The 24,385-nt window shown below is 41.1% G+C and overlaps 1 protein-coding gene and 1 long non-coding RNA gene across 7 annotated transcripts in view; one reads left to right on the forward strand and one right to left on the reverse strand.

Annotated features, from left to right (window-relative positions):
* Positions 1-1,891: 1,891 nt before the first annotated feature.
* Positions 1,892-22,374, reverse strand: SLC40A1 (solute carrier family 40 member 1). Of its 3 annotated transcripts, XM_073306138.2 has the most exons (9): positions 22,048-22,374; positions 20,271-20,338; positions 14,338-14,497; positions 13,249-13,364; positions 12,694-12,820; positions 11,899-11,931; positions 9,213-9,458; positions 6,687-7,343; positions 1,892-4,362 (listed from the first exon to the last, which is right to left on the reverse strand). In XM_073306138.2, exons 1-9 carry the CDS (start codon positions 22,088-22,090, stop codon positions 4,043-4,045), a joined length of 1,770 nt encoding a protein of 589 aa, XP_073162239.1. In that variant the 5' UTR covers positions 22,091-22,374; the 3' UTR covers positions 1,892-4,042. The 3 variants fall into 3 exon arrangements, with proteins under 3 accessions (XP_073162239.1, XP_073162240.1, XP_073162241.1); XM_073306139.2 differs by lacking the exon at positions 11,899-11,931; XM_073306140.1 differs by lacking the exons at positions 13,249-13,364; positions 20,271-20,338; positions 22,048-22,374 and having other exon boundaries at positions 14,338-14,496.
* A 73-nt stretch (positions 22,375-22,447) lies between these two features.
* Positions 22,448-24,385, forward strand: part of LOC140895735 (uncharacterized) — a 69,620-nt gene continuing 67,682 nt past the window's right edge. For 2 of the 4 annotated variants that reach the window (XR_013634430.1, XR_013634427.1), the window contains exon 1: positions 22,450-22,874. This is a non-coding gene — a long non-coding RNA (uncharacterized LOC140895735). Of the gene's footprint in view, positions 22,875-24,385 lie in introns of all 4 variants that reach the window. The other 2 variants (XR_013634428.1, XR_013634429.1) reach the window with 2 other exon arrangements.

A 24,385-nucleotide genomic window follows, 5' to 3' on the forward strand; every position in this document is an offset into this window, starting at 1 on the left:
ACATTTTCCTTGAACCATAGGCAAAGAGTAGCTGGAGAGGAAGGGAACAAGTTTGCTATGTCCTTTGCTTTTTACCACAGTTCAGTTTTAAAACCCGCATTAGAATGATCCCATGTAGAAAACACTCATTTTTAAGTTTTGAAAAGAAAATGTATCAAACAGTTCCCATGCTCAAAATGATCAACTATGGAATATGGTATTATTCTTGCAGGAGAGTTTATTGCTTAGGGGCTGCTTAGCTTTATCAGGATCAGTATATATTTTGATGCCACTTAAGAGGATCTACAGCAATATGTATTGAATTCCAAGGGATTTTAGGGAACTCAACAACTCTCAAGCTTAGGCCTCATGATCATCACTTAGGTGAAGAAAAAAATCCACATATAATTTTACATTGTATACATTATGTGTACTCTGCACAGGTGAAGCACAGCATATTTAGTATTCCAGTATTTTCTAAGAGGTGAGATTATCTTCACCACCACCACCACCTAAGAATTGAAGTAACTAAATGTAATTTGACTTTGTAATATAAATTTAATTCCTAAATAAGAGTCTGTTAGATTGTTCTTTATGGTATAGATGTTGATTTCTTCTATTCATATTTTAATTGTGCAACAACTCTACTTTAAATTTATAGTATTCCAATTCTCATGTGGCATAATTGACTTATAGACCATAGCATGACATAACTTAGGAAGACCAGCCATTGGCTATTTTTCTAAAATATATGCTCTAGCTCAAATAAGAATTAATTCAGAAAAGCCCTATAACCTGTGTTATATCAGCAGTCAGACTTGAGCACAGTAGTCCTTTCTGGCCTTCTATTTTTTTAAAATGAATAGAACATTTAATAAAAGAGAAGAGGCCTTGCATAAAACATTCATGCTCTGTATTAAATTTGTGTAGTTTTAAGAATAAGTGCTCCAAAGCAATACCACACACTAAACAAAAATATCTGAAGTCTGGAAATGTTTTTGGTCTCCATGCAGGGATGAATTTTTGGCCCCATTGAGGTAGAGAGTTTTGCCAATGACTTCAATGGGACCATGATGTTACTCCACCAGACAGACCTTGGTACCTTTTGTTACCTGTTTTACCCCATTTGTTTGCACTTCCCGATAGTATCTATCAAGCTTTAAATTGAGGAACAGGCCAAAGTATTCCGATTATAAAACAGTCTAAAATGTGGCAGATTCTGATCCATCAAATATACCCACCTATATACACAGAATAAAACCAAATAGAACTAAAGCTGCTCATCCAGATTTATTCACAAGTTTTATTTATGAGAAACTACTATAACCTACATAAAAGTGTAACATAGGAATAGTAATATTTGTTTTACTATGCACATTAAGAGGTTCCCCTCTCCCATCTAATTTGGGCATGTTTAATTAAAAGAAAAGATAACAGGCTTCTTCCTAAAGTGCTTACTCAGCAAAACTCCCATAAAGACAGCCTACTTCAGGGCCCACAGTGCTTCAAAGCACAAATGGCACACATACACATGTACTTAAACAGTACGTGTGTTTCCTGATATGTTTAGGCTAGGTCCAAAGCATTCTAGTCTTATGAAATAAATGGGAGTAAGAAGGGTTATTCTTTAGGATTATCTCTTGGCACCCAGTTGCACCCATTGCTTGTATACCCTAAACTCTCATTCAAATCAGTGGGCATTTGGTGTGTGCAAAATATGAAATATCAGGCTCCCTAATGATACAAAGTAAAGTTAAGTTCTTATGTAGGAGTAGCATTTTATGCCACAAATAGTCCCATTGACTTTAATGAGCCCACTAGTAGAGTGAGTAATCTTTATTCACATTCAATATTAGAATGTGGTCTCAACTGAGATTACAGATAATCAGAAATAAAGTAACACATTTAGCAATTCAGAGATCTAGATTTTATTGTTTAGTCCACTGCCCCAAGTGGACATTAGTCTTTAGTATAACTCCATAGTCTTCAATGTCTAACATTATAGGTAACCATTCTATAAAACATGATTAGACAGTCCACACAAACAAAACCTGATTTAATGTCTTTCCTGACTTAAAGTTCTGTTGATGGCAAAACTCAAATTTCCTTCAGGAGTTATGCCCCAGGATTGAACCACTAATTTTGTTTAAAAAAATGTGTTTATACATGTGACATTATTACAGTGCAAAACCAGATTCTTCGTTGGAAAGTAGAAACAATTATAAATCTAAGGAAAGTTCCTGAGTGCCATTTGGTAAAGAATCAATGATTAACGTTGATCCTTTAGAGGAAAAAAGGGACTGTTACAAGCACTTACTGAATTTTGAGGGCTACTACTTCATTTAAAGTTTAGATTTGATATGGGATCCTCATGCATTCACTTCAGATTTTTTCAAAAAATCTTGGTCAAACAAATACTAAATTTTTTTACATTCTATTTTAAATAGAAATAGAAGTTATCACAGTTGAGGAAAGTGACCCAGATTCAGCCATGGTGTAAACACCAATAGTTTCAATGGAGCTGTGCCTGCTTGCACCAAGGTTGAAGTTGGCTAACACAAGGCTGTTTGAAAGATAGTACAAAAAAGTCAAAGTGAAAAAAATATTTTTTGCAACATTTTACAAAGACTTCCTAACATTGTTTAAAAGTCCTACCATAGGAAACTCAGAATACTAAAGCAACATTACTGCAGTTTCCACAAAAGTGCATAAATGGTTAATGTAAAGAGCTCTGCCCATACCTGCACATTGAAAAATGACCTTCTCCTTTAAAAAAAAAAAAAAAGGTCACTGTCCACTGTTCTTCCCAAAATTGCTTTAAAAAGGGTCAAACGGTCACAGGCTTGTTTTACAGATGTTTAAAAATACATGTTTCTAGTAATTTAAAAAGTGTACAATGTTTTACAAGAGAATTAAAAAAGATGCATCAATGTTTATAAAATATTTTAAGTTTTCCTTTACATTTAGTTTAGCCTGGATTAGTAATAATTTTCTAATACACCAGGCTGATGTTGGGGTTTCTTAAAGCAATGGCATTAGATTAAAATGAAACTGAAGCTGCTCATATTCTGATAATTTTCAGAAAGGTGACCAGTAGATTTAGCCCTTAGCCTATCTCTGTATATCCAAACTCATTATCCTTTACACGATCTGCTCTGTCAAACCTTCTTTAGCACATTTGGTGGGCTTTAATAGAAAAGCTTTGCTTTACAATGCTACATTACATTTATAGCTTCGGCTTACTTGGTTATACTGTACTTAATTTTATGAAGTGCTACATACATGTAATACAATATTTTGTACTTATTTATTCATGAACTAGAATAGTATAAGATAAAACTGTAAAGGTGTTTCTCTAAAGTTCATCAAAAACACAGACAAAGGCACAGATATATTTTGGACAAACGTCAGATTTTAGACAAACATCAGAACTTAAAAAATACACAGTACATACAACTTGTTTAACATTTCACATGTTAACAGCATAACATTTCAGACAGTTTAGAAAAAGAATCCAGTTCTCTTAACTGGAGCAGCATACAGGCAGAAACCACAACATTTATGTAAAGGGGAAAAACCCAATAAAATATAAACATAAGACAAGTTTTACTCAAGCTAATAAACATGAACTATATTACTCAATGGGCAAATAACTGCTCTGAGTTCAGGTGAAGACTACACATGTATATCAGCTAAAGAGCATGTATTTATGCCAGTGAGGCCATAGTCTTCATCATGGTTAAAAGGGAAGATATTCAAAATTAGAATGATAAAATATTGTTGCATTCCTATAATACATATTTTGGTGATTCAGTTTAAACCCTAAATTTAGCATCTGAGTAATTTCCTTTTAACCCAAACTTGAAACATATGGATAATTTGGCCAAGTTTCTTAGCTGGTTTGGAGGGCTCCCTTGAAATGAGTGTGTTACTGAAGTGAGTATGAAGTGACTGTGTTAAACTGTAGAGAAACACCTTACTTTGCCCTTTATGGCTACTTTGAAGCCTCTAACTGCATACTTGTCTTATAATTAAAGAGGAGGTGGCAATAGTTTGAGACCCCCTAAACAGTGGATGAATTACAAGGTGGCGAATCATTAGAGACTGCTTTGGATTTAAGACCACAGCAAGCAAAGAGCTGATTCCCCAAGGTTTTTTGAGCAAATCGGAAGTACATTATGTGGCCCATTGCAACAAAGGACACAGAAATAAGCACCAGTAAGCCGAAAGCTTCAGGGTTGGGGGCCAGGATGACCATGATGAAATGCAGCAGATCAAGAAGGTAATTCATGGAGTTCTGGACACCATTTATAATGCCTCTTTCAGACTCCATCACATTTTCTTGGAGCAACTGTGTGACAGTCAAATCAAAGGACCAGAGGCCTATTGGGAAAAACCAAAGAGGAAAAATCTTAATTATCTATATGGAAAGGTTAGATTTCCAAAGGAATCTCATTCTACAGTTATTTCTTTACCAACCCAATCTTCATTATGAGGAGCATTGATTTGAAGTCAAACATCTGGGTCAAGCTGTGCTCTCATCTGACTTGAGCAGATTTCCCACCAGTGTAACTAAGGGCAGAATTTGGCCCTTTGCTGCTATTTCTTATGAAGAGAGAACTGGTGCAACACTGAACCAAGTATGCCTGTCAAACAATGCTTTATACAACAATCCTTATTGATGAGAGAATGGAAATACTCTAGGATTGTGAAAAAATCTGGATTATCTGACACTCATACTAAAACTAAGTAAGGTAAATATTGTAATAAACATTAAATTTCTTTAACTAGTTTAAATTCTCCATGTGCAAAAGAGAAAATGTACAGATACAGTAAAATTAATTTTTTTCCAATGTAAAATTAAAGAAATTTAGAGCACATCATGTAGACTATAACTAAAGTCTACTTATTGTTTAAAGAATTTCATTCCAGTTGTCATCTCCATTTAAGGTTTGTGACTAATAAATAATAGTTCTGTCCTGTGGAGAGATTACTGTGTTGGGGGGGGTGGGGGAGTGCATGTTTTCAACTGTAAACACTGCAGGAAAGTTTGATTTCAAGAAGAAACTCATTGTAGTAGCTCCTGTGCCCGATTAATCTGTTTAGTTAGGATTTAAAATTTTCTTTGCAAGTAACCCTAAATGCATGCAAGCCAAGTACTTCCTCCTCCCAAAACAAAATGATAGAGAAGCCATAAGAGTAAGAGCAGAACTACAAAATGATAGTTATACATTGTTTCATTCATGCAATTAAATTGTTATGCTCTTTGATTCTGTTGAGATGTTAATACTAGGCTATCTAGCAAATCCTCAAAGCTTTAATTAAATATTGTCAAATATATAGCAATTTTAATTAAACATCTGCAAATACTTAATTCCTTCTCATGAGAGAATATACTACATATTTTTACACATGGTACTGAGTAAAGAAAATTATGAATTAAAGAAGGCATTGTGCAATATTATACACAAGAAACTAGGGCTACAGTAACTACATAGACCAGACTACTGCAAGATCAAATACCACAAGTTTTAGGCTTGTTATGAATCATAGAATATCAGGGTTGGAAGGGACCTCAGGAGGTCATCTAGTCCAACCCGCTGCTCAAAAGCAGGACCAATCCCCAATTAAATCATCCCAGCCAGGGCTTTGTCAAGCCTGACCTTAAAAACCTCTAAGGAAGGAGATTCTACCACCTCCCTAGGCAACGCATTCCAGTGTTTCACCACCCTCCTAGTGAAAAAGTTTTTCCTAATATCCAACCTAAACCTCCCCCACTGCAACTTGAGACCATTACTCCTTGTCCTGTCCTCTTCTACCACTGAGAATAGTCTAGAACCTTCCTCTCTGGAACCACCTCTCAGGTAGTTGAAAGCAGCTATCAAATCCCCCCTCATTCTTCTCTTCTGCAGACTAAACAATCCCAGTTCCCTCAGCCTCTCCTCATAAGTAATGTGTTCCAGACCCCTAATCATTTTTGTTGCCCTTCGCTGGACTCTTTCCAATTTATCCACATTCTTCTTGTAGTGTGGGGCCCAAAACTGGACACAGTACTCCAGATGAGGCCTCACCAATGTCGAATAGAAGGGGATGATCACGTCCTTCGATCTGCTCGCTATGCCCCTACTTATACATCCCAAAATGCCACTGGCCTTCTTGGCAACAAGGGCACACTGCTGACTCATATCCAGCTTCTCATCCACTGTCACCCCTAGGTCCTTTTCCGCAGAATTGCTGCCTAGCCATTCGGTCCCTAGTCTGTAGCTGTGCATTGGGTTCTTCCGTCTTAAGTGCAGGACCCTGCACTTATCCTTATTGAACCTCATCAGATTTCTTTTGGCCCAATCCTCCAATTTGTCTAGGTCCCTCTGTATCCTATCCCTGCCCTCCAGCATATCTACCACTCCTCCCAGTTTAGTATCATCATCCGCAAATTTGCTGAGAGTGCAATCCACACCACCCTCCAGATCATTTATGAAGATACTGAACATGATTGCCCCAGGGGTCGGTCCTGGGGCCAGTTCACTTGACACCAGCTGCCAACTAGACATGGAGCCATTGATCACTACCCGTAAGAGTAATGAGTAAGAGTAATGCAGTCAATTGTGGGTTCTTTATTAAAATCTGAGTTTAACAAAAAGGATCTACAACTAACAGAATTAAAAATAAGCACATATTAGAGATTTTAATAGACAGGCATTACTTACCAACTCTAGCAGTAATAACTCCTGCAAACAGAAGACTAACAGAGATTAAAGGCACAGAGTCAGAACTCATCTCTAGGTCACTGTTAACAGAGCTAGATCTGTTTAACCAGTTGTGCATTCCAGTTGTAAAGGATATTTCAGACATATCAGTTGGACGTGCAGTAGGCAATGGTTGTTCTTCCAATAACCTGGTACGGATGTCAGCAAATGGGGAAACAGTCAAATCCAAAGGACTTCCAGGCATGAACACAGAAATCACACATGAGACCAAGCAGGCAAACTGGGCTATTCCAGAGATGAAGCCTGTGCGAACTAGGCCATATTTGCGACGGAGCCAGGTAAAGGCTACTGTTCCCATGATTCCAGTTATGGCCGAGGCCCCCATCAGAAGGCTTAGCACAGAACCACTCAAACCCTGAGTGTATGCATAACCTGTAGTAATGCAATCAAAGCCCAGAACAGTCATATAGAGGAACGCAAGACCCAGACCTGCAAGAAACACAGGTTGCTTGTAGTATGCAACCCATCCATCACGAAATGTGATGAAAGGTTCAGCAATCCAGGCACTACAGCGGATTTCCTTCTCCTGCTGGGGCTCAGACACTGTTACATCTTTCTCAATTAACTGGACTCCTTCAGTGGGCTTCAATTCGCTATCTGTAAAACAGAAACATAACTATTAAGTGCTTTCCTGCAAAAGAACTATGGAGTATAACTCATTATGCTGTATGTATTTAATAAAGGTGCTTCCTTTTTAGGGAGGTTTGTCATTTTAACTATATTCTGGTTAATTAGGTTACAAAAACAGCTTTGTTAAAATTATTATATTTCACATTCTACCCATGCCCTTAAATCCAGAAAGGAATAGGGGAACCAAAAATAAAATTAATTTTCATTGATTTAAAAAGCAGCTTGTTGTGTTACATTGGTGAAGAGACAGTTCTTCTCACACTAGGTTTCTTGTGAGATGTGAACACTAAGCAATGGCTTGTGCAAAATAATTTGCTTAATGACACCACTAGGCACTTATATAGAGCTTTTAGTGTTCAAAGCACTGTACAAACATTAAAAACATTCTCAACACCCCAAGGGGTAGTAAGCAAATATTCCCCATCTTATTGGTGGGTAAATCAACATAGAGAAATAAAGTGACTTGCTGAAGGCCACTTAGGGAGTCTGTGTGAGAGCTGGGATTCTAATACAGTCATTCTTGATTTCCAATCCTAGACATCCCCCCCCCCACCCCACCACACACACCATGCCAGGTTCTCATTTTTTTGCAAACCTAGAGTCAGGAGAGAGTTGGCAAAGACTGAAAAGGCCTGTCAGCTAGAGTGGAAGCCATCACTGAAATTCAGTGTGTGTTCTGGAGTTTATTTGAACATGAAGCTTTGCACAAATCCCTGCAAACTGGAAGGCCTGTGTGAGGCATATTTACAGCCCTAACAAGTCTAGTTTTAAACCAAAGTCAAATTAATAGTGGTAATGAGACAGGTTTTCTAAACATTGCCAGTTGCTACTTGTCTTTAGTCTTAAGGAGCTTGAAGAAGCCCCATTCAGACCTCCAAGGAGCTGTACTCACCTTTTAGCCTCTTCACTTCACCCCATCACCTCTCCTATGCCGAGAGATTGGTGACAATGGCTCTTTCTGGAGCACATCACCACTGCTCCAGCATTAACCCTAGGGTTAACTGCAGGGCACTCTCCCCTATAGAGGCTAAATGTGTTCTCAGGAAGAAAAGCACTCAGTGAATGTTACTAACTAGGACCTCCTAAACTGTAATGAATAGTACTAGCAGTAGACTGCTAAGATGGCCTCATCCTTCACATCTTTTTACTCTAAGAGGCTATTATAAGTCATCCTAGAATTTACAAAGAATGTATTTAGTCTTACAATGGCCCCCCCCATACATCCCCCAGGAACTACTCTGGTCCCTCCTGAAGAGCCCTAATCAAACCCTAAGTATTCGAAAGGGCAGTCCTCATTTAGTGGTACCTCATGTTTAGAGTATCTTTTTCCAGCAACCGCAACAAATTCAATATCGTTGGTAAGGATGTTTGGAAGCTCTGTTTCCTAGGTGTGTTGAGTGGTATTTCCCTGCTAGACATCTCCCTTTTTCAAAGGGAAAAATATTCTTTAGACTTCATATTCCAACATGTGCCACATTTTGGATACATTCTATAAGTGAAACTGGCTAGTTTCTGGAAGGATTCTAACTTGTGAGGTTAAGAGACCAATTCAAGGAGAGAGTGTGTACCAAAAATGTCCATTCTTTGGCTGCTGTTTATGGGGTATTCCAGCCATCTGCAACCTCAAATATTGTTACTCAAAACTAAGTTCATTGGTAACACCACCCAACACTAAAACAAGTTGCTCTAACAGTAAAGAGTAAAATCCTGAAAAGTACTGTTAAGCAAAAGAACCAAAATGGTCTATAGGAGAATAAAGTGGAAAAATGAATGGTTTCCAGTTTTGGTATGATTGATGTAGTGTATATAATAAAATATTTAAGATATCATTGATACCTTTCTGTACATTCAGTTGTTTCAGCTCTGACTCCTCAATTTTTGAAGTAGCTTTGAGAGCCAGAGCAGGGGTTTTCTGGTAGACTTTCCAGAGCAGCAGATATTCCAGACACATAGACAACAGGTTCCAGCCAGAAATGAAGCCACAGCCAATCACTGGTGAGCCAAAGGTCATTATTTGGCCAACTGCCATTGGGGCCAAGATATTGGTCAGCTGATCAATTCTTCGTACTGTAGCATTCATATCTATTATAATTTGATAAGGAAAATACTAATGAAAACTTATAGAAGATTAAAATGAATACATCTTCTGTTATATTACATATACATGAGCCAAATCCCAGTCCCTACAAAAACCAATAGCAAACCTTCTCTTGACTTCACTGGGACCAGGATTTAGCCCTTATGTATAATACTTCTGTGTCTGATGAAAATTTGTTTAATTGTATTGAGCTAATCAAACTCAGCTCCCATTGTGGTCACAGAGTTTTGTCTGAGTGAGATGTTCATGATTGAGCATACTTGGATTAAAGTAAGAGGGATAACAAATTATCAAATGTCTTCAGAATAATACTCAAATGATTCCCCTTTCATCAAAGATCACTATGCATTCCTGGCCTGATTCTGAAGCAACTCTCTTGAAGTTAGTGGGAATGCCAAATACAGAATGGATCATGACCTATGAAAAAAATATTTCTGTAATGGATGACAGACATTTCTTAAACTATCTGTACAATACTGAAACATTTATTTATTGGCTTCCTCAGTTCACCTCTAATTACAAATGACCATATGATGGGATGTTAGATGGGGTAGGATCTGAGTTACTACAGAGAATTCTTTCCTGGGTATCTGGCTGGTGACTCTTGCCCACATGCTCAGGGTTCAGCTGATTGCCATATTTGGAGTCGGGAAGGAATTTTCCTCCAAGGCAGATTGGAAGAGGCCCTTGGGGGTTTTCACCTTCGTCTGCGGCGTAGGGCATGGGTCACTTGCTGGAGGATTCTCTGCACCTTGAAGTCTTTAAACCATGATTTGAGGACTTCAATAGCTCAGACATAGGTGAGAGGTTTATTGCAGGAGTGGGTAGGTGAGATTGTGGCCTGCATTATGCAGGTCAAACTAGATCATAATTGTCCCTTTTGACCTCAATATCTAGGAGAGCAGACCTTTGATATAACTAAATTGCCTTACTGGGGCACACAGTGGTCATCAATCATTCTGCAGTTTCAGAGAGCAAAGTTCTCTCTCCCCCTTCTGTTCCAGTCACGCACAGTTAGGTGCGGTCCCCTTGGGTTTTGACATTAATATATAGCTCATAGTTCCATTCCAATAATGGAAAGAGTCCTCCCTTTTCCTTCCCCCGACCCTATAAACTTTTGCCTTACTTTTCCCAGCAAGTTGCTGTGCATATAGCAGTGACTAACCTTTATTTGCAATGAACTGGTGCCATTAGGAATAACTTTATAACTAAAAGCTCTGGAAGAGGCTTCCATCTTTAACTAAAAAGGGAGGTAGTGGAATCCCCATAACTGGAGGCTTTTAAGAACAGGTTGGACAAACTTGTCAGGGATGGTCTAGATTGAACTTGGTCCTGCCTCAGTGAAGGGGGCTAGACTTGACCTCTCGAGGTCCCTTTCGGCCCTACATTTCTGACTGTTGTGGCCGACAGAAGCCACTGTATGCTCAGCTCCCCCCCACAACAGGCCACACATGTAGGTGCTTAAATATAGATATAGGAGTCTAATTTTATGAGTCCTATTTTGGAAAAATCTTGGGCTAAGCTTTCTGTAAAAAGATGAACCAAGGGTAAACCAATATACTGGTATTTTCCCGGAGTCTGCAGAGAGCCTGAAATTGCTAATTCCTTTCAAGGAATTAACTCTGAAATCTAAAGATAAATTAAGTGTCAGTATTAATAGCCAATTCACTACTGATCAAAGCACACAAGACAGAGTTATGAAGACCTGCATGATCTACTGAGAGAGAACCTTTGAGGTTTTTAAGGTCAGGCTTGACAAAGCCCTCGCGGGGATGATTTAGTGGGGGATTGGTCCTGCTTTGAGCAGGGGGTTGGACTAGATGACCTCTTGAGGTCCCTTCCAACCCTGATATTCTATGATTCTAGGAGATTGGGAGAATAGCATTACTCCCCCACCATGAGTTAGAAGGGAAGCCATATGGGAATCAAGGTAGATGGAGAGAACCATCTGGGATAAGTGAGGAGAGAACACAGTAGCTTTTATCTGCCTGTTCTGCTAAATTACATAGCAGTGTGCCTTCTTTGTGAAAAGAGTATGAAGAGAAATAGGTTCTTTTGGCCTTTAGTCATTCTGCATATTTCACAATCAAGGTAAATATTTTACAGATATTCCTCACAATATAATCCTCATTTTGTTTTAGATACTGTTATAACTAATAAAAAACCCACACCAGACACAAAAACCTCCTTGGGAGAAGTCTATGAAATGGAACAGGTTTTCTGTGTGCCTGGGAAATAGATACCTCAATCATACAGAACAGAAATGGCCATATGATGCTGCATTAATCTGTCAGAATTGAGGAAGGACAAAAAAAGGCAATACTGTCTATTACATTAGACCTATTACATGATAGCTCTCCCCCGTCATGATAGCTCCCCCCGTCATGATAGCTCTCCCAAGTCAGGTGCACCTCTTGTTTGCACCTCTTGTTTGAGGCAGAGATGGGATGTGATTTGCTAAATACAAACAAGAAAGATTAATGAGAACCATTAACATTAAAAAGAAAAGGAGTACTTGTGGCACCTTAGAGACTAACCAATTTATTTGAGCATGAGCTTTCGTGAGCTACAGCTCACTTCATTAACATTAAGGCTCTGCAAGGGAACTTCCATCAACAACTGGTGTGTGTTTGAAGAAAATTAAGACACTACTGGTCTACAGAAGGTAATTGCTAAGAAACTACTGCAAGGTCAAAATAGGGGACAAAGAGGGAGTTTGTAATGTGATAAATAAAAATTTTTAAAAAATCAGAAAAGGTTACAAGTTGTGCACTTTACCTAATAAGAGGGTTAATCTCTCTAATGTTCAGAATATGGGATTCCCTTGATGGTAATAGATGTTGATAAATCTTAATCAAATCCTGTTAGTCAATGTATTTACTATTGAGAATTAAACAGGTGATTTGATGAAATTCTATATTTGGTTTGCAGAAATAAAACTGATCTCCCTTGATAGTGTTAGAGTTGGATTAAAACAAGTAGTAGATAGTTTTATGGCTAGGTAACTATGCTGTGATCAGAGTTTTACAACAGTCATTACTAATCTTTGTAGATATAGTGAGGAATATGGTAGGGGGAAAGCTGCCCTTTTAAACTGTTGTTCTATGTTCCGGGAGCTGTGAGAGAAGAATGTGCTGACTTCAGGGTAAAACTGCAGTCTGTTAAAAATCAAGCCCACATGTTAAGACACTTTTAGATAGTGGAAATAATGTATTTCACCTGCCAATTTGCTTCTGTCTTCACCTGCAACCACAACAATCCAGTCTCTCTGAATTGTGATTGCTGTGGCAGTGCTGGCCAAATTTGCAATATTTGCTATTGTGATAACCAGGATATAGCACATGGTCTGGAGGAAAAGGAAAGGAAAGAAGTGTTAAACATGAGTAAAATGATGGACAAAGTTAATGACTAAAAATACACAGACTTTCTTGGACAATGAAAATTATAGTTCTGTATTTTAAACCATTTCATATAAATGTTACTTTTCAGACAGTACAATGATAATATGAAGATTTAAAAACAATTATTTTATTTATTAACAAAGAGGTATGTTCCCCTGTGCCTTTTTGCAACAAAGCCAAAAACAGTAAGTAGGATTTAATGGCCTGATCCTGCATCATTGAAGCCAATGACAAAGCCTCCATTGATGTCCATGAGTACAGGAAGAGACTCAGTGGGGCAGATCCTCAGTTGTAAGAGCTCAATTGGTGTCAAACTAACAAGTTACTTTCCTTTACTAGTGACACATAAGAAGTCTTAAATTTGAGTACTTACAAGAAGCCATCCAGAGTATAAGGTCAAAAGTTGGGTCTTAAACAAGAAGACAATCATCAGGATGATACCACACAGGATGACAGATGCATTCTGTACAACCAAGGAAGTCTGAGCCACTGTTTCAGGTTAAAAAAAATATATACATAGAATCTGTGGATATTCCCCCATCTTCATGTTTGGAATTATTTAATAATTTTTTTTCTATACAAGCTATATTCTTCAAGTCCTCCCCCCGCCCCATTTTCTCTTTTAAAAATTAAAGTTTATTTATAAAGGTAAGCTGTTTTTATAGTGTGAAGGGATCTCATTTTAACTTTGAATCAACCACCGTTTTACAGTCTATACACAGAATCAAATTCATTCTTAGTGTAGTTCCACTGACCTAGTAGTATAATACAATGAGAAAAATAGGCATTTTCCTCCATTCAGCAAGACTTCCAAACACTGTTTTTAAAAAAAGTGAGTGCTATTGTGTAAATGCTTTAAAATTAATTTTCATTTTACAGAACAGGGTTTTCAATTAATGTAACTACATAAGAGGTGACTGAAGAGAACATACAAGAGCAACAGATTACAAAGGCAGTTCTAATATACAGTGTGGAATATTTCCAGACAGAAGGAAGTCAGCAAGGAAGTGTTAAATTATGTTGTCAGATTACTGGAGTCCAGGAAACCGATTCTGCAATCCTTATTTAGGCAAAATTCACATGGATTTCACCCTCTCTCTCTAGCTACAATTAAGAGTTTTGCATGAATAAGGAATAGATCAGAGCCTAAAATTGGTGTTCTCTTATCTTTGATGTTATCCATACAGAATTGTTTAGTCCATTATTATTCTGAATAGTTTCATATTTCTAGATGGTTAGTAAATTAAGCCTGGTTTTCATATTTAACCAGCGGATCTTTTTAGCATGCCATTATGTAGATAGCTGCTTTAGATGGCTTCCTCTTCCAACTCTAATTTGAGTCACCCCATAATAGCTTGAGTCACCCCATAATAGCTTGAGTCACCCCATAATAGCTTGAGTCACCCCATAATAGCTTGAGTCACCCCATAATAAAGTAATAGCTTCCACTAAGGTTGCTAACCTTTAAGCCTTGGGTTCTTGTCCACCCAATCTCCGATAATGGCTCCCAAAAGGAGAACTGATCCTGCCACAACCAGTCCATAGACAGCAGTCAAGAGTAGGCTGTTTCCATAAAGTTCAACCAGAAAGACAGATACTGCAAAGTGCCACATCCGATCTCCCTTAAATAAGAAAAAAATTTGTATCAGTATTTGCATTTTGCTAGATGGTAGCTGATTTCCATGTTTTAATAGCTCCACAAAGAATACCTATGTGAACATTGCATTTAAGAACTTTGTTACTACCTCCCTGTCCATCCCTCCTGCTCCCAATATAAGCCCTATCTGCCATTCAGTGCATGATGTACCCTTCAACGTCAGCAGGAGCCGAGGTCCAAATCAATATTATTATTGGCCCCAATTAATGTTGGTTATCCCCAATACATCATAGTACCAAAGGCTTTCTATGGTAGTATTACGAGCCAAAATTCTGTCCTTAGTTACAACCAAGAAGCCAGAGAAAGACTAATTTTTATGAAGATTCTTCATCTCAGATGTCTCCAACAGCTACAAACGTATTTGTTTAAGCTTACCATCATCAGTGCTCTTTTAGAAAATGTAACTTTGTCCATGTGAAACTAAAGTTTCAAAGGGTGGAACTAAGCAACTCTGTCATCTATTCTAGCTGTAAAAGTTTAAAAGGACACTGCCAACTTTAATCAGCACTTCTGTCTGAATACATTTCACCTACAAAATACCTTCTAAGACAGAGGTGGGCAAACTACTGCCTGCGGGCTACACCTGGCCCACAGGACCCTCCTGCCCAGCCCCTGAGCTCCTAGCCCAGGAGGCTGTCCCCCAGCCCCTCTCCTGCTGTTCCCCCGCCCCCACGGCCTCACCTTGCTGCGCTGCTGGCACAATGCTCAGGATGGCGAGCTCCTGGGGCAGCACAGTTGCAGAGCCTGGCCTGACCAGGTGCTCTGAGCTGCGCTGTGCGTAGCTGGCTCCAGCCACCAGTGTTCCAGGCAGCGCAGTAAGGGGGCAGGGAGTTGGATAGAGGGCAGGGGAGTTTGGGGGGGCAGGCATGGACAGAGGTCGGGGTGGTCAGAGGGTGGGGAACAGGTCCCACGGGGGCTGTCAGGGGGCAAAGGGGGAAATCAGGAAGGAAAAAAGAGGGGTTGGATGGGGTGGCAGGAGGCAGTCAGGGGACAGGGAGAAGGGATGGTTGGATGTGGTGGGGGGAACGGGGGACAGTCAGGGGGCGGGGTTCCAGGGGCATGGCCTCAGGAGGCAAGAAGCAAGGGGGTGGGGGGAGAAGAGAAGAGAGATCTGGTGCAGGAGCTGGACCATGCCTGGCTGTTTGGGGAGGCACAGCCTCCCCTAACCGGCCCTCCATACAATTTCCGGAGCCTGATGTGGCCCTCAGGCTGAAAAGTTTGCCTGCCCCTGTTGTAACTGCTAACTGAAAGAGAGCAGAGAAGCTGATTTCCTAGGTAGTCAGTTTTACCATTTCTTTTGGTATTGTTTCCACTGTGAAGAGTCAGATTCCTTTGGCATTTGTACAGAGCTTCTACTTAGGAAAACATGACTGGAAAACCACAAATTAGTAGGGAGACAGGGGGCAGGTGTTGAATATGAAACCAGATTTTAATTCAGTTTTTGAAATTGACTAGATTTCAAATTAAGCATCCTTAAGTTTCCAACAGAAGAGTGGTATTTAGAAATAATGTATCCTTCCTGTATTGTAGTACCAACAAGATGATGCAGAACTTATGATAGCAATTGCAATAGTTTAAAAACAACTAAGTGTTAAAGATATTCAAGGATCTATGTAAAGGCAGCCATTCTTAAATTTTAAAAAAAGTTTCCATTATTATGATTCACTAACAATGCTGTGCAATACACATATCCACAGCTGGTCATTGAATATTTTATGTTTACTTTATTTATTTAGGCCACATAATTTAGGTCATTAGCCCAATTTAATTTAGAAATATATTGCAACAAATGCATTGCAGAAGTTGTGTACTATGGCAGACAGTTTGGTTAAGGAGAGTCCCTAATGTTAATCTATTATAGAATATACATTCTTCAGATATCTGCCTCTTCAAAGGCTCAGTAATCATTTTCCGTGTGGTACAAAGGACTTTGAAATGTAGTGTTCCAAGTTTGTTAAAAAAATTTTTTTTTGTTGCAAGACCAGAAACTGAGTAATCTGTAACAAGTTGAACAAGATGACAATAAAGGAAAAGGCCTCCAAAGTGTCACTTCATTTGGGACCAAATTCATTGTTGCTGAAAGTCCAGGGGAGTAGCAGTGATATACCCCAGTGATGAATTTGGCTTTTGGGATTCTTTAGAATACACGCACTGAGGCTCTTCTGGAGATGAGTTGCTCCAAACGCTCACAAATTTAAAAGCTATCATTTATGTAAGTGCCTGTGATAGCTGTCAGAAGCAGGGCCACATGAATTACTGGGGCTCAAGACAAAATCTGAAACTGAGGCCCCTGTGGAGGGAGGGTTGGAGAGCAAGTCTACCCCACATTCACATTGTAGCGGTAGATGTTGTCCTGGGGACCTGGGCCCACTCACTCCTGGCATTGCAACCTTTTGCACAGAATCACACCACCACTCAAATTTGGTCTGGCCACCCCCACCGTAATGGGGATGCAGCTGGGACAAACATAAGCAGTGCTGGTGCACCAGGTCACAACACCGTTCACTCAAATTCCACAGGCTTGGGACCATGCAGACAGGCAGACCCCCAACAATTGACTTGACTTCTCCATGTGTAAGGACAAAAAAAATTTCCCTCTAACATGCTATGCTTACATTCCTTATTTGTGAGAGGGGTGTAAAAGTATGCATAATTTAATTTTCATAAATGGAACTTAAGTGTCTTTCTGAATCAAGAGAATTCAGTATGATTCAAGCTACTTATTCAACTTTCACTTACAAATATATGTAGGTGGTCACTGAACCCTAAATTCTGCCTAACCTATTTGATTGTTCATTCAGGTAGAAAGTTAATGTCAGGAGAAAGCACTACTTTCATAATGATGCAGGCCTGATATACTTCTATTCCTGCATCAAAGTTTTAGTTGTTGAAATTGATTAAATAAAAAAGGAGCTTTATGGAACCCCTGCCCGCATACACCTTTTTAAATATTGGAAAATGATGCACTGTGACAGCTGTTACTCTCAAGGTAAAATCCTGGTCTCACTGAAGTCAATGGCAAACTCCAATTGATTTAAATGCACTCAAGATTTCTCCCTCAGTATCTGCAGGCCAAGATCTTGCTACTGGAGACTAAGAACCCAAATACATATTAAGTGTAGCCTTCTCTTGGTTCCCTATGCCTGTACTACATTGTATGAACATGGACAGTACTCTAGCTTTTATTAATGCAAAAAATTTTAAAAAGCAGTTTTGTCTTATTTAGACTGTGATAGTGCTCAAAGCTACTGCTACAGAATCAGTTGAGGAGTTCATTAACTGAACAATTTCATCCATTGTGTTCACCCACAGTACTTTCATACTATTCCACATCGCCTCAACTTCTCCAAAGCTAGCTGTTTTCAACAGGGGAAGCACACTGGTCTTTAAAAAAAAAGAAGTCAGAGATCATCAATTAATGGCACAGAACAACAGTGAATTAAAAAGCAAGCAGCACAAACAGAAAGTAACTACCCAGTTATGCATTTATAATGGAAACCACTGCACGTCCGGGAGTGCTGCAGCACACCCCACAGCTCTAGTTCCAGGACTTATGCCTTAATGAAAAGGCAGAACTACATAACATGCTTAATCCTGCTATTCTTGAGATCTTTCTTATCATTCATAACATGGATATTAAACCGCATTTCTGTATGAATGAAAACTATTATCCTAACCATTCCTCTTAACAGCAGTTCGATGATTTTAGCACTGTATTATACTAGTACTGTATATAGTTGATAGAATAAGGTTTAAGGCCCAGATCCCCAGAGGTATTTAGGCTCCTAACTTCCACTGATTTGAAGATATCTGTGGAACTGGGCCTAAGGCACCAGCTCAGTAAAGCATGTAGCTTGTCCTTGGCTTCTGCCATACTTTAGCAAAGCACCTAAATGCGTGCTTAACTGGGGCTTAATAGCCTTATTCAGGGCCTCCTTCAGGTCTCTGACCGATGGATCGTAGAGATAAGAGGCAAGTATGTTTAATCAGTTACAGTTTCTTCCTGTATTTAAGAACAGGTGCTTAAGTTGATTAGATTTTCCCCAACTAGAGTAAGAGAGGTTTATCTATATAAAATTATGTATTTTGAATACAGATCACTGATATTTCAGAATGAAAACTATACAAAAGCCATTTCAAAGGTCTGGGTTGAGGTGTTTCCATCTTGAGGGGCAGAGAAAAACCAAACGAAAACCAAAAATAACTTTCCCCTTCTTTCCTCCTCCCCCCTCTCTCTATTATTGAAGGTCTTATTTTAGGCTCCAAAGACGAATTATTGTGGGTTAAAGAACTTTCTAGACAAGTGCAGGACTGAGCCTTAAAAGTTAGACTAAACTTCTGTTGCTGAAATAGGAGTTTTCCTGATTTGGGACAGCGGATTCAGACCCTCAATTGGGTTTTTGAAATCAATAAAGGTGTATTAGTGTTTAATATTTCTAAAAACTGACATTTTTGTTAAACAAACATCTTTTTCACTCAGCTGTTTGCAGTAGTCCAGATTATTATCCTAAATTCTGATTCAGTCACCCTTATTCATGTTGAATGATGCCTTACCTTAATCTGCAGTATCCCCATTGATGGATTTCAGTGGGACCATTCACATAAGGTGCCACTCAATGTTAGTAGCAATAGCAGAATCAGGCTCAATGTGCTGCTAGTTAAGATATGTTCAGTCAACAAAACGCACACTACTTCTCATAGCAGCAGCACCAATGAAGTCGTTGGACTAAAATAATTCATTGCTATATAGCACCTGTTTAAACCTAAAGTTTATTCTCTCTCCAGGCCTTCTTAGGGGGAACACAACTGCGATTGTTTACATTAATGAAAGTGAGGCATACAACCTTGTAGTCCTAGAACAGAGTGTTCAGTGCTGTACAAAGTACATACCAAGCCAGTCCCTGCCTCAGATTTTACAAATTAGAACAGACATAGAAAGACAAGAATGAGTTACTTTAAAAAAAAAAAGTGCTTTTACTCATCGTAATTAATACTTGTCATTCACTTGCAAGATACTGGATTAAGATGATATTAAACAATGTAGCATTTCTCAGGCTAGATTTTGCCACTCCATAGTATTTTAATGAACTGGGAGATCATTTCATCCAAATCAGTTTCTAGATCTACTTCGTTCACTTTGAAGCACTGTAAATTGCTAATGAAGGTTGGTTTAGATACAGGAGAAAGTGTTTCAGTAAATAGGCACTTTGCTACCGGTAAGGATGTTACTGTTTCAGAAAAACAGAAGTTTGTTAATAAGCACAGAGACAAGGAAATCCATTGTACAACATTCAGTAATTTACATTGCTGGACAGGTATACAAACCCTTCAAATTATAAAAATCAAGGACAAAGCAGTACAAAATATACTTTGATAGGGCTCAATTTTGTTATCCTCCACTCACTTTGAGTAGTATTTACTGTTTAACAAGCCTTACTGGTTTCAATGACGTTCCTCAAGGAGTAAGGTATTACTCCGTGTGCGTAAGGGTAGTGAATCAGGCCCTTACACAATTGTGAGCACTGCACTTTTATTTATTAGAATATTAGCAAATACACTGTACCATATCATGTGAAGATTATGAAGACTTAGTGAGAGCTCACCACAGCACTTTTGCAATTAAGTCTTTGCCGAAGACCACCTTTGCTACATGAATTATAGCATGCAGTGCAGATCAGTCAAAAGCAGATTAAGGCGGTTCCACTGCGCGATGTAACTAAATATTTTTTTCCACTTACCCAAGTGGACAGTGAATGTCCAAGATAAAGAAGAAACTTTGCAGATGTAAAATAACTGACACAGGATCCTAAAAATAAAGTGAGAGATAAATGCTAAAGAGGATTCAGATGCATTTGCCTATTTGGCATCTTCCTTGGTTGCTACTAAGTTTTATTCATTTTAAAGTCAGCAATCTCTACACTGCAAAAGTCTTTTATTGCAAAAATAAGCTAAGATGTTTGCTATACATGTTTTAATTCCACACACTGGAATAGCTACAGCATAGCAATTGTGCAAGAGAAAAAGCCATTATACTAAATGAAGAAACACTGAATATTTCAACAGGTCTTACTAGCTAAATATACACAAAGTTTGGAGCGTATTTACATTGTGCCACCCGATTGCACCCCATCCAACATGCAATACCAGTGTTTCTCAATGACCAGTCTGCAGACCAACACCAATCCCTGAGATCTCTCTGACAGAGTTTAGGAAAAAGAACAGGAGTACTTGTGGCAACTTAGAGACTAACAAATTTACTTGAGCATAAGCTTTTGTGGGCTACAGCCCACTTCATTGGATGCATGGAGTGGAAAATACAGTATGATGATTTTATATACATAGAGAACATGAAACAATGGGTATTACCATACGTTGCAAATAGTTCAAGTTTAAGTTTCATCAGGGGAAATTTGAATCTCAAGACTGAGGTCTTCAGCTCCAGTCTGGATCACTCTGATATTGGACTGTAACCTATGGAACTAATTCTGGAAGAACTATTTGCAACGTATGGTAACACCCATTGTTTCATGTTCCCCGTGTATATAAAATCGTCCTACTGTATTTTCCACTCCATGCATCCGATGAAGTGAGCTGTAGCCCACAAAAGCTTATGCTCAAGTAAATTTGTTAGTCTCTAAGGTGCCACAAGTACTCCTGTTCTTTTTGTGGATACAGACTAACATGGTTGCTACTCTGAAACCCGTCATTATGCAAGGCACAGAGTTTAGGAAGGCAGCAAGCTGGTCCCTGGTATCAAAAAGGTTGAGAAACACTGCACTACACCACCTATGTGTGCACCCTTTCCACACTGCACTCTATACACAGCACGCATACATGTTGAGGTTGAACTACAGCCTAAGTCACTAGACTTGATGTAAGAATTACAGAATATAATTCTATGGCCTGTGTTACAGAATCACAGAAAAGTAGGGCAGGAGCTCACACTACACCAGGGGTTCTCAAACTTCGTTGCACCGCAACCCCCTTTGGGCAATAAAAATTACTATGCAACCCCAGGGGGGAGGAGGGGGAAGGACTGAAACCTGAGCCTGCCCAAGCCCCCAGTGGGTAGGGGGCCAAAGCCAAAGCCCAAGGGCTTCAGCCTCAGGCAGGGGGCCTGTCACCTGAGTCCCGATGCCCAGGTCTGAAGCCACTGGGCTCTGGTCACAGGGGCCAACAAGTCTAAGCCAGCCCTGGCAACCCCATTAAAATGGGGTCCAAACTCACTTTGGGGTCCCAACCCACAGCTTGAGAACCGCTGCACTACCTGATCAACAGGAACCTTTCTGGCCTCAATATCTCTGTATTACCCACTGCAGCTGAGCCGCACAATGCCATGCCCCCTTCCCCTGTAGCCCCCGCATGTGAGCGGCATGGGGTGAAGTGCCACCCCCGCACCCACTCGCACTCCTGCCCAAGCAGCGCGCCCCACAAACGCGCTGCGTCCCTTCTCTAGCAGCCGCCTTCGGCCAGCAGCCCCACCGCGCAGCCTGGTCCTCCCCGCAGGATACTGACCACAGCAGCCTCCGCCGCCTGTCTGCTCCGCTGCCCGAGCCATGTCAGCTTGCGCCCCGACTCCCGCTCGCTCTTCTGCGCTGCCAGTCCCGTACCCCAGCCGCGGGCACAGCGGGGGAGACGCACGGGGAGAGGAGGGGGCACGGCTTCTCCGAATGTTTGTCTTCCCCAACTTAGCTATCACTGTAGCTGAAGTCGGGGAGCGATAGCCTTATGCGCAGCGGCTGGAGGGCCTGCGCTCCACCGCCGGCGGGTCCCAGCCAGGCGCCCAGCTCCCGCGGCCGCTCCTACGGGCAGCCCAAGGGGCTCGCCGCCCTTTATAGCCTGGCTGGGCCGAAGGAGCGGCCTATCAGCGTCCAGCTGATCTGCATATTTCCCGGAGGCATTCCCTCTGGGAATATGCTATATTTAGCACACGCCCACGAACTCAGCATGCTCAGTAACAGCTGCCGAAGCCACTGCCCTTCACCCTGCCCGTACGAGCGGAAGATTCTGCTGGTCCTTTTTGAGAGGGGTTAAATTGGCGGAGGGGGCAGGCCAGGGTCTGAGCAAGGGGCGAAAGAAAGCCTCCCCCAGCCCCGCCCTGCCTATGGCGTGGGGGTCGCGGAGGGATAAAGGAGCGACGCGGCAGGGACGGCAGTTGAGCCGGCGGTGGGGCGCGCGCAGGATGGAAGAGGAGGGGCAGGCCAGGCCAGGCCAGGCGAGGCCAGGCCAGGCCAGGCGTAGAGAGCGGGCGGCGCGCCCCGTAGGCGCCTGGCTCTGTGTCCCCGCCCGAGGGGCAAACCTTCACGTCTTAAAACGTTGTAACCCTGCTTCGCCGTGGCAGAGTAAGTCAAACCCCATCCTGAGCATGAAGCGTGTTAATGAAGTAGGTGGCACCAGGGTCTCAGAACAGGTCAGGCTGAACGCTTTGTCCCTGTCCCTCGCCTCGACTCCTGAAGGGTGTAAGCAGGCAGTACTTTAACAACCTGTTTCATGTATTGATTGCTGGATTCCCCCGCTGGAAAACCCACTGGCGTTTGAGGTTAGGAAGCCTTCGCTGTAACTCACGTTTATTAAGAGGGGACTCTAATATTAAGTAATAAGGGAAAGGAAGAGAACAAGGAAAACGTTCTGCTAGTACACTGGGGTGTGTGTGTATTTCATCTATCTATCTATATCTATAGATGATAGATATGTCATCTTATGATCCACTAGGACAAGAAGAAAATAGAAACATATTAAGTCAGATCTCATGAGTCCAGTATTGCCAACCCCAATCATGAGATTGGTTTACAAAAATCATTGATTAAAAAAAATAAATGTTGGGTTCTTCCTATTTTCCTTTTGGGTTTTAAGCCTTTAGGGTTCTCAAGCTTTTCTGAACCATGAGGTCTAGAAATTTACTTTAAAAATCAAGCTGAGATTCTTGCCTAATCAAATGACTCAAGAAATTGAGTCTTCAGAGAAAACACCAAATGTAAGAGCCATGCTAAAATCACAAGGGTTGGCAGTAGTGTGAGTCATAGCTTTCAAAGTGCATATATAGTCAAAGCTCCTTTGGAGTATGAAGCAAGGGACCAACAAAAAATTGGTTGCTTAACAAAGTTGCCATAATTGCCTAATAAATAGTACATTCACAGGGCAGTGGTTTTCAAACTTTTTCTGGGGACCCCGTTGAAGAAAGTTGTTGATGCCCGTGACCCAACGGAGCTGAGGCTGAGGGGTTTGGGGTGTGGGAGGGACTTGGAGCTGGGGCAGAGGATTGGGGTACAGGGGTGACAGCTATGGGGTGGTGCTGGGAATTAAGGTTTCAGGGTGTGGGAGGGGGCTTTTGGCTGTGGCAGGGGATTGGGGTGCAGGAGGGGGTCAGGGCTCTGGGATGGGGGTGCAGGCTTTGGGGTGGGGCCAAGGGATGTGGGGTTTGGAGTGCAGGAGGGGCTCTGGGTTTGGGGGGGCTCAGGGCTGCAGCAGGGAATTGGGGTGCGGATTTACCTCTGGTGGCTCCTGGTCAGCGGCACAGCTGGGGTGCAGAGGCAGGCTTCCCACTTGTCCTGGCACTGCGGCCCGTGCTGCGCCTGAAGCGGCCAGCAGCAGGTACAGCTCCTAGGTGGAGGTGCGCAAGCAGCTCTGCACGGCTCTCGCCCGCAGGCACCGCCCCCCTCCCCAGCTCCCATTGGCCGGGAACTGGCCAATGGGAGTGCAGAGTCCTTTGGCCCCCCTGCCTAGAAGCCGGATCCGCTGCTGGCTACTTCTGGGGTGCAGCTCAGTGTTGGAGCAGGTAGGCAGTAGCCTGCCTTCGCTGAGCAGCACCACTGACAGGACTTTTAACGTCCCAGTCAGCCGTGCTGACCAGAGC

The sequence above is a fragment of the Lepidochelys kempii genome, chromosome 11 (genome assembly GCF_965140285.1).
Source record: "Lepidochelys kempii isolate rLepKem1 chromosome 11, rLepKem1.hap1, whole genome shotgun sequence".
Taxonomy (NCBI): domain Eukaryota; kingdom Metazoa; phylum Chordata; order Testudines; family Cheloniidae; genus Lepidochelys; species Lepidochelys kempii.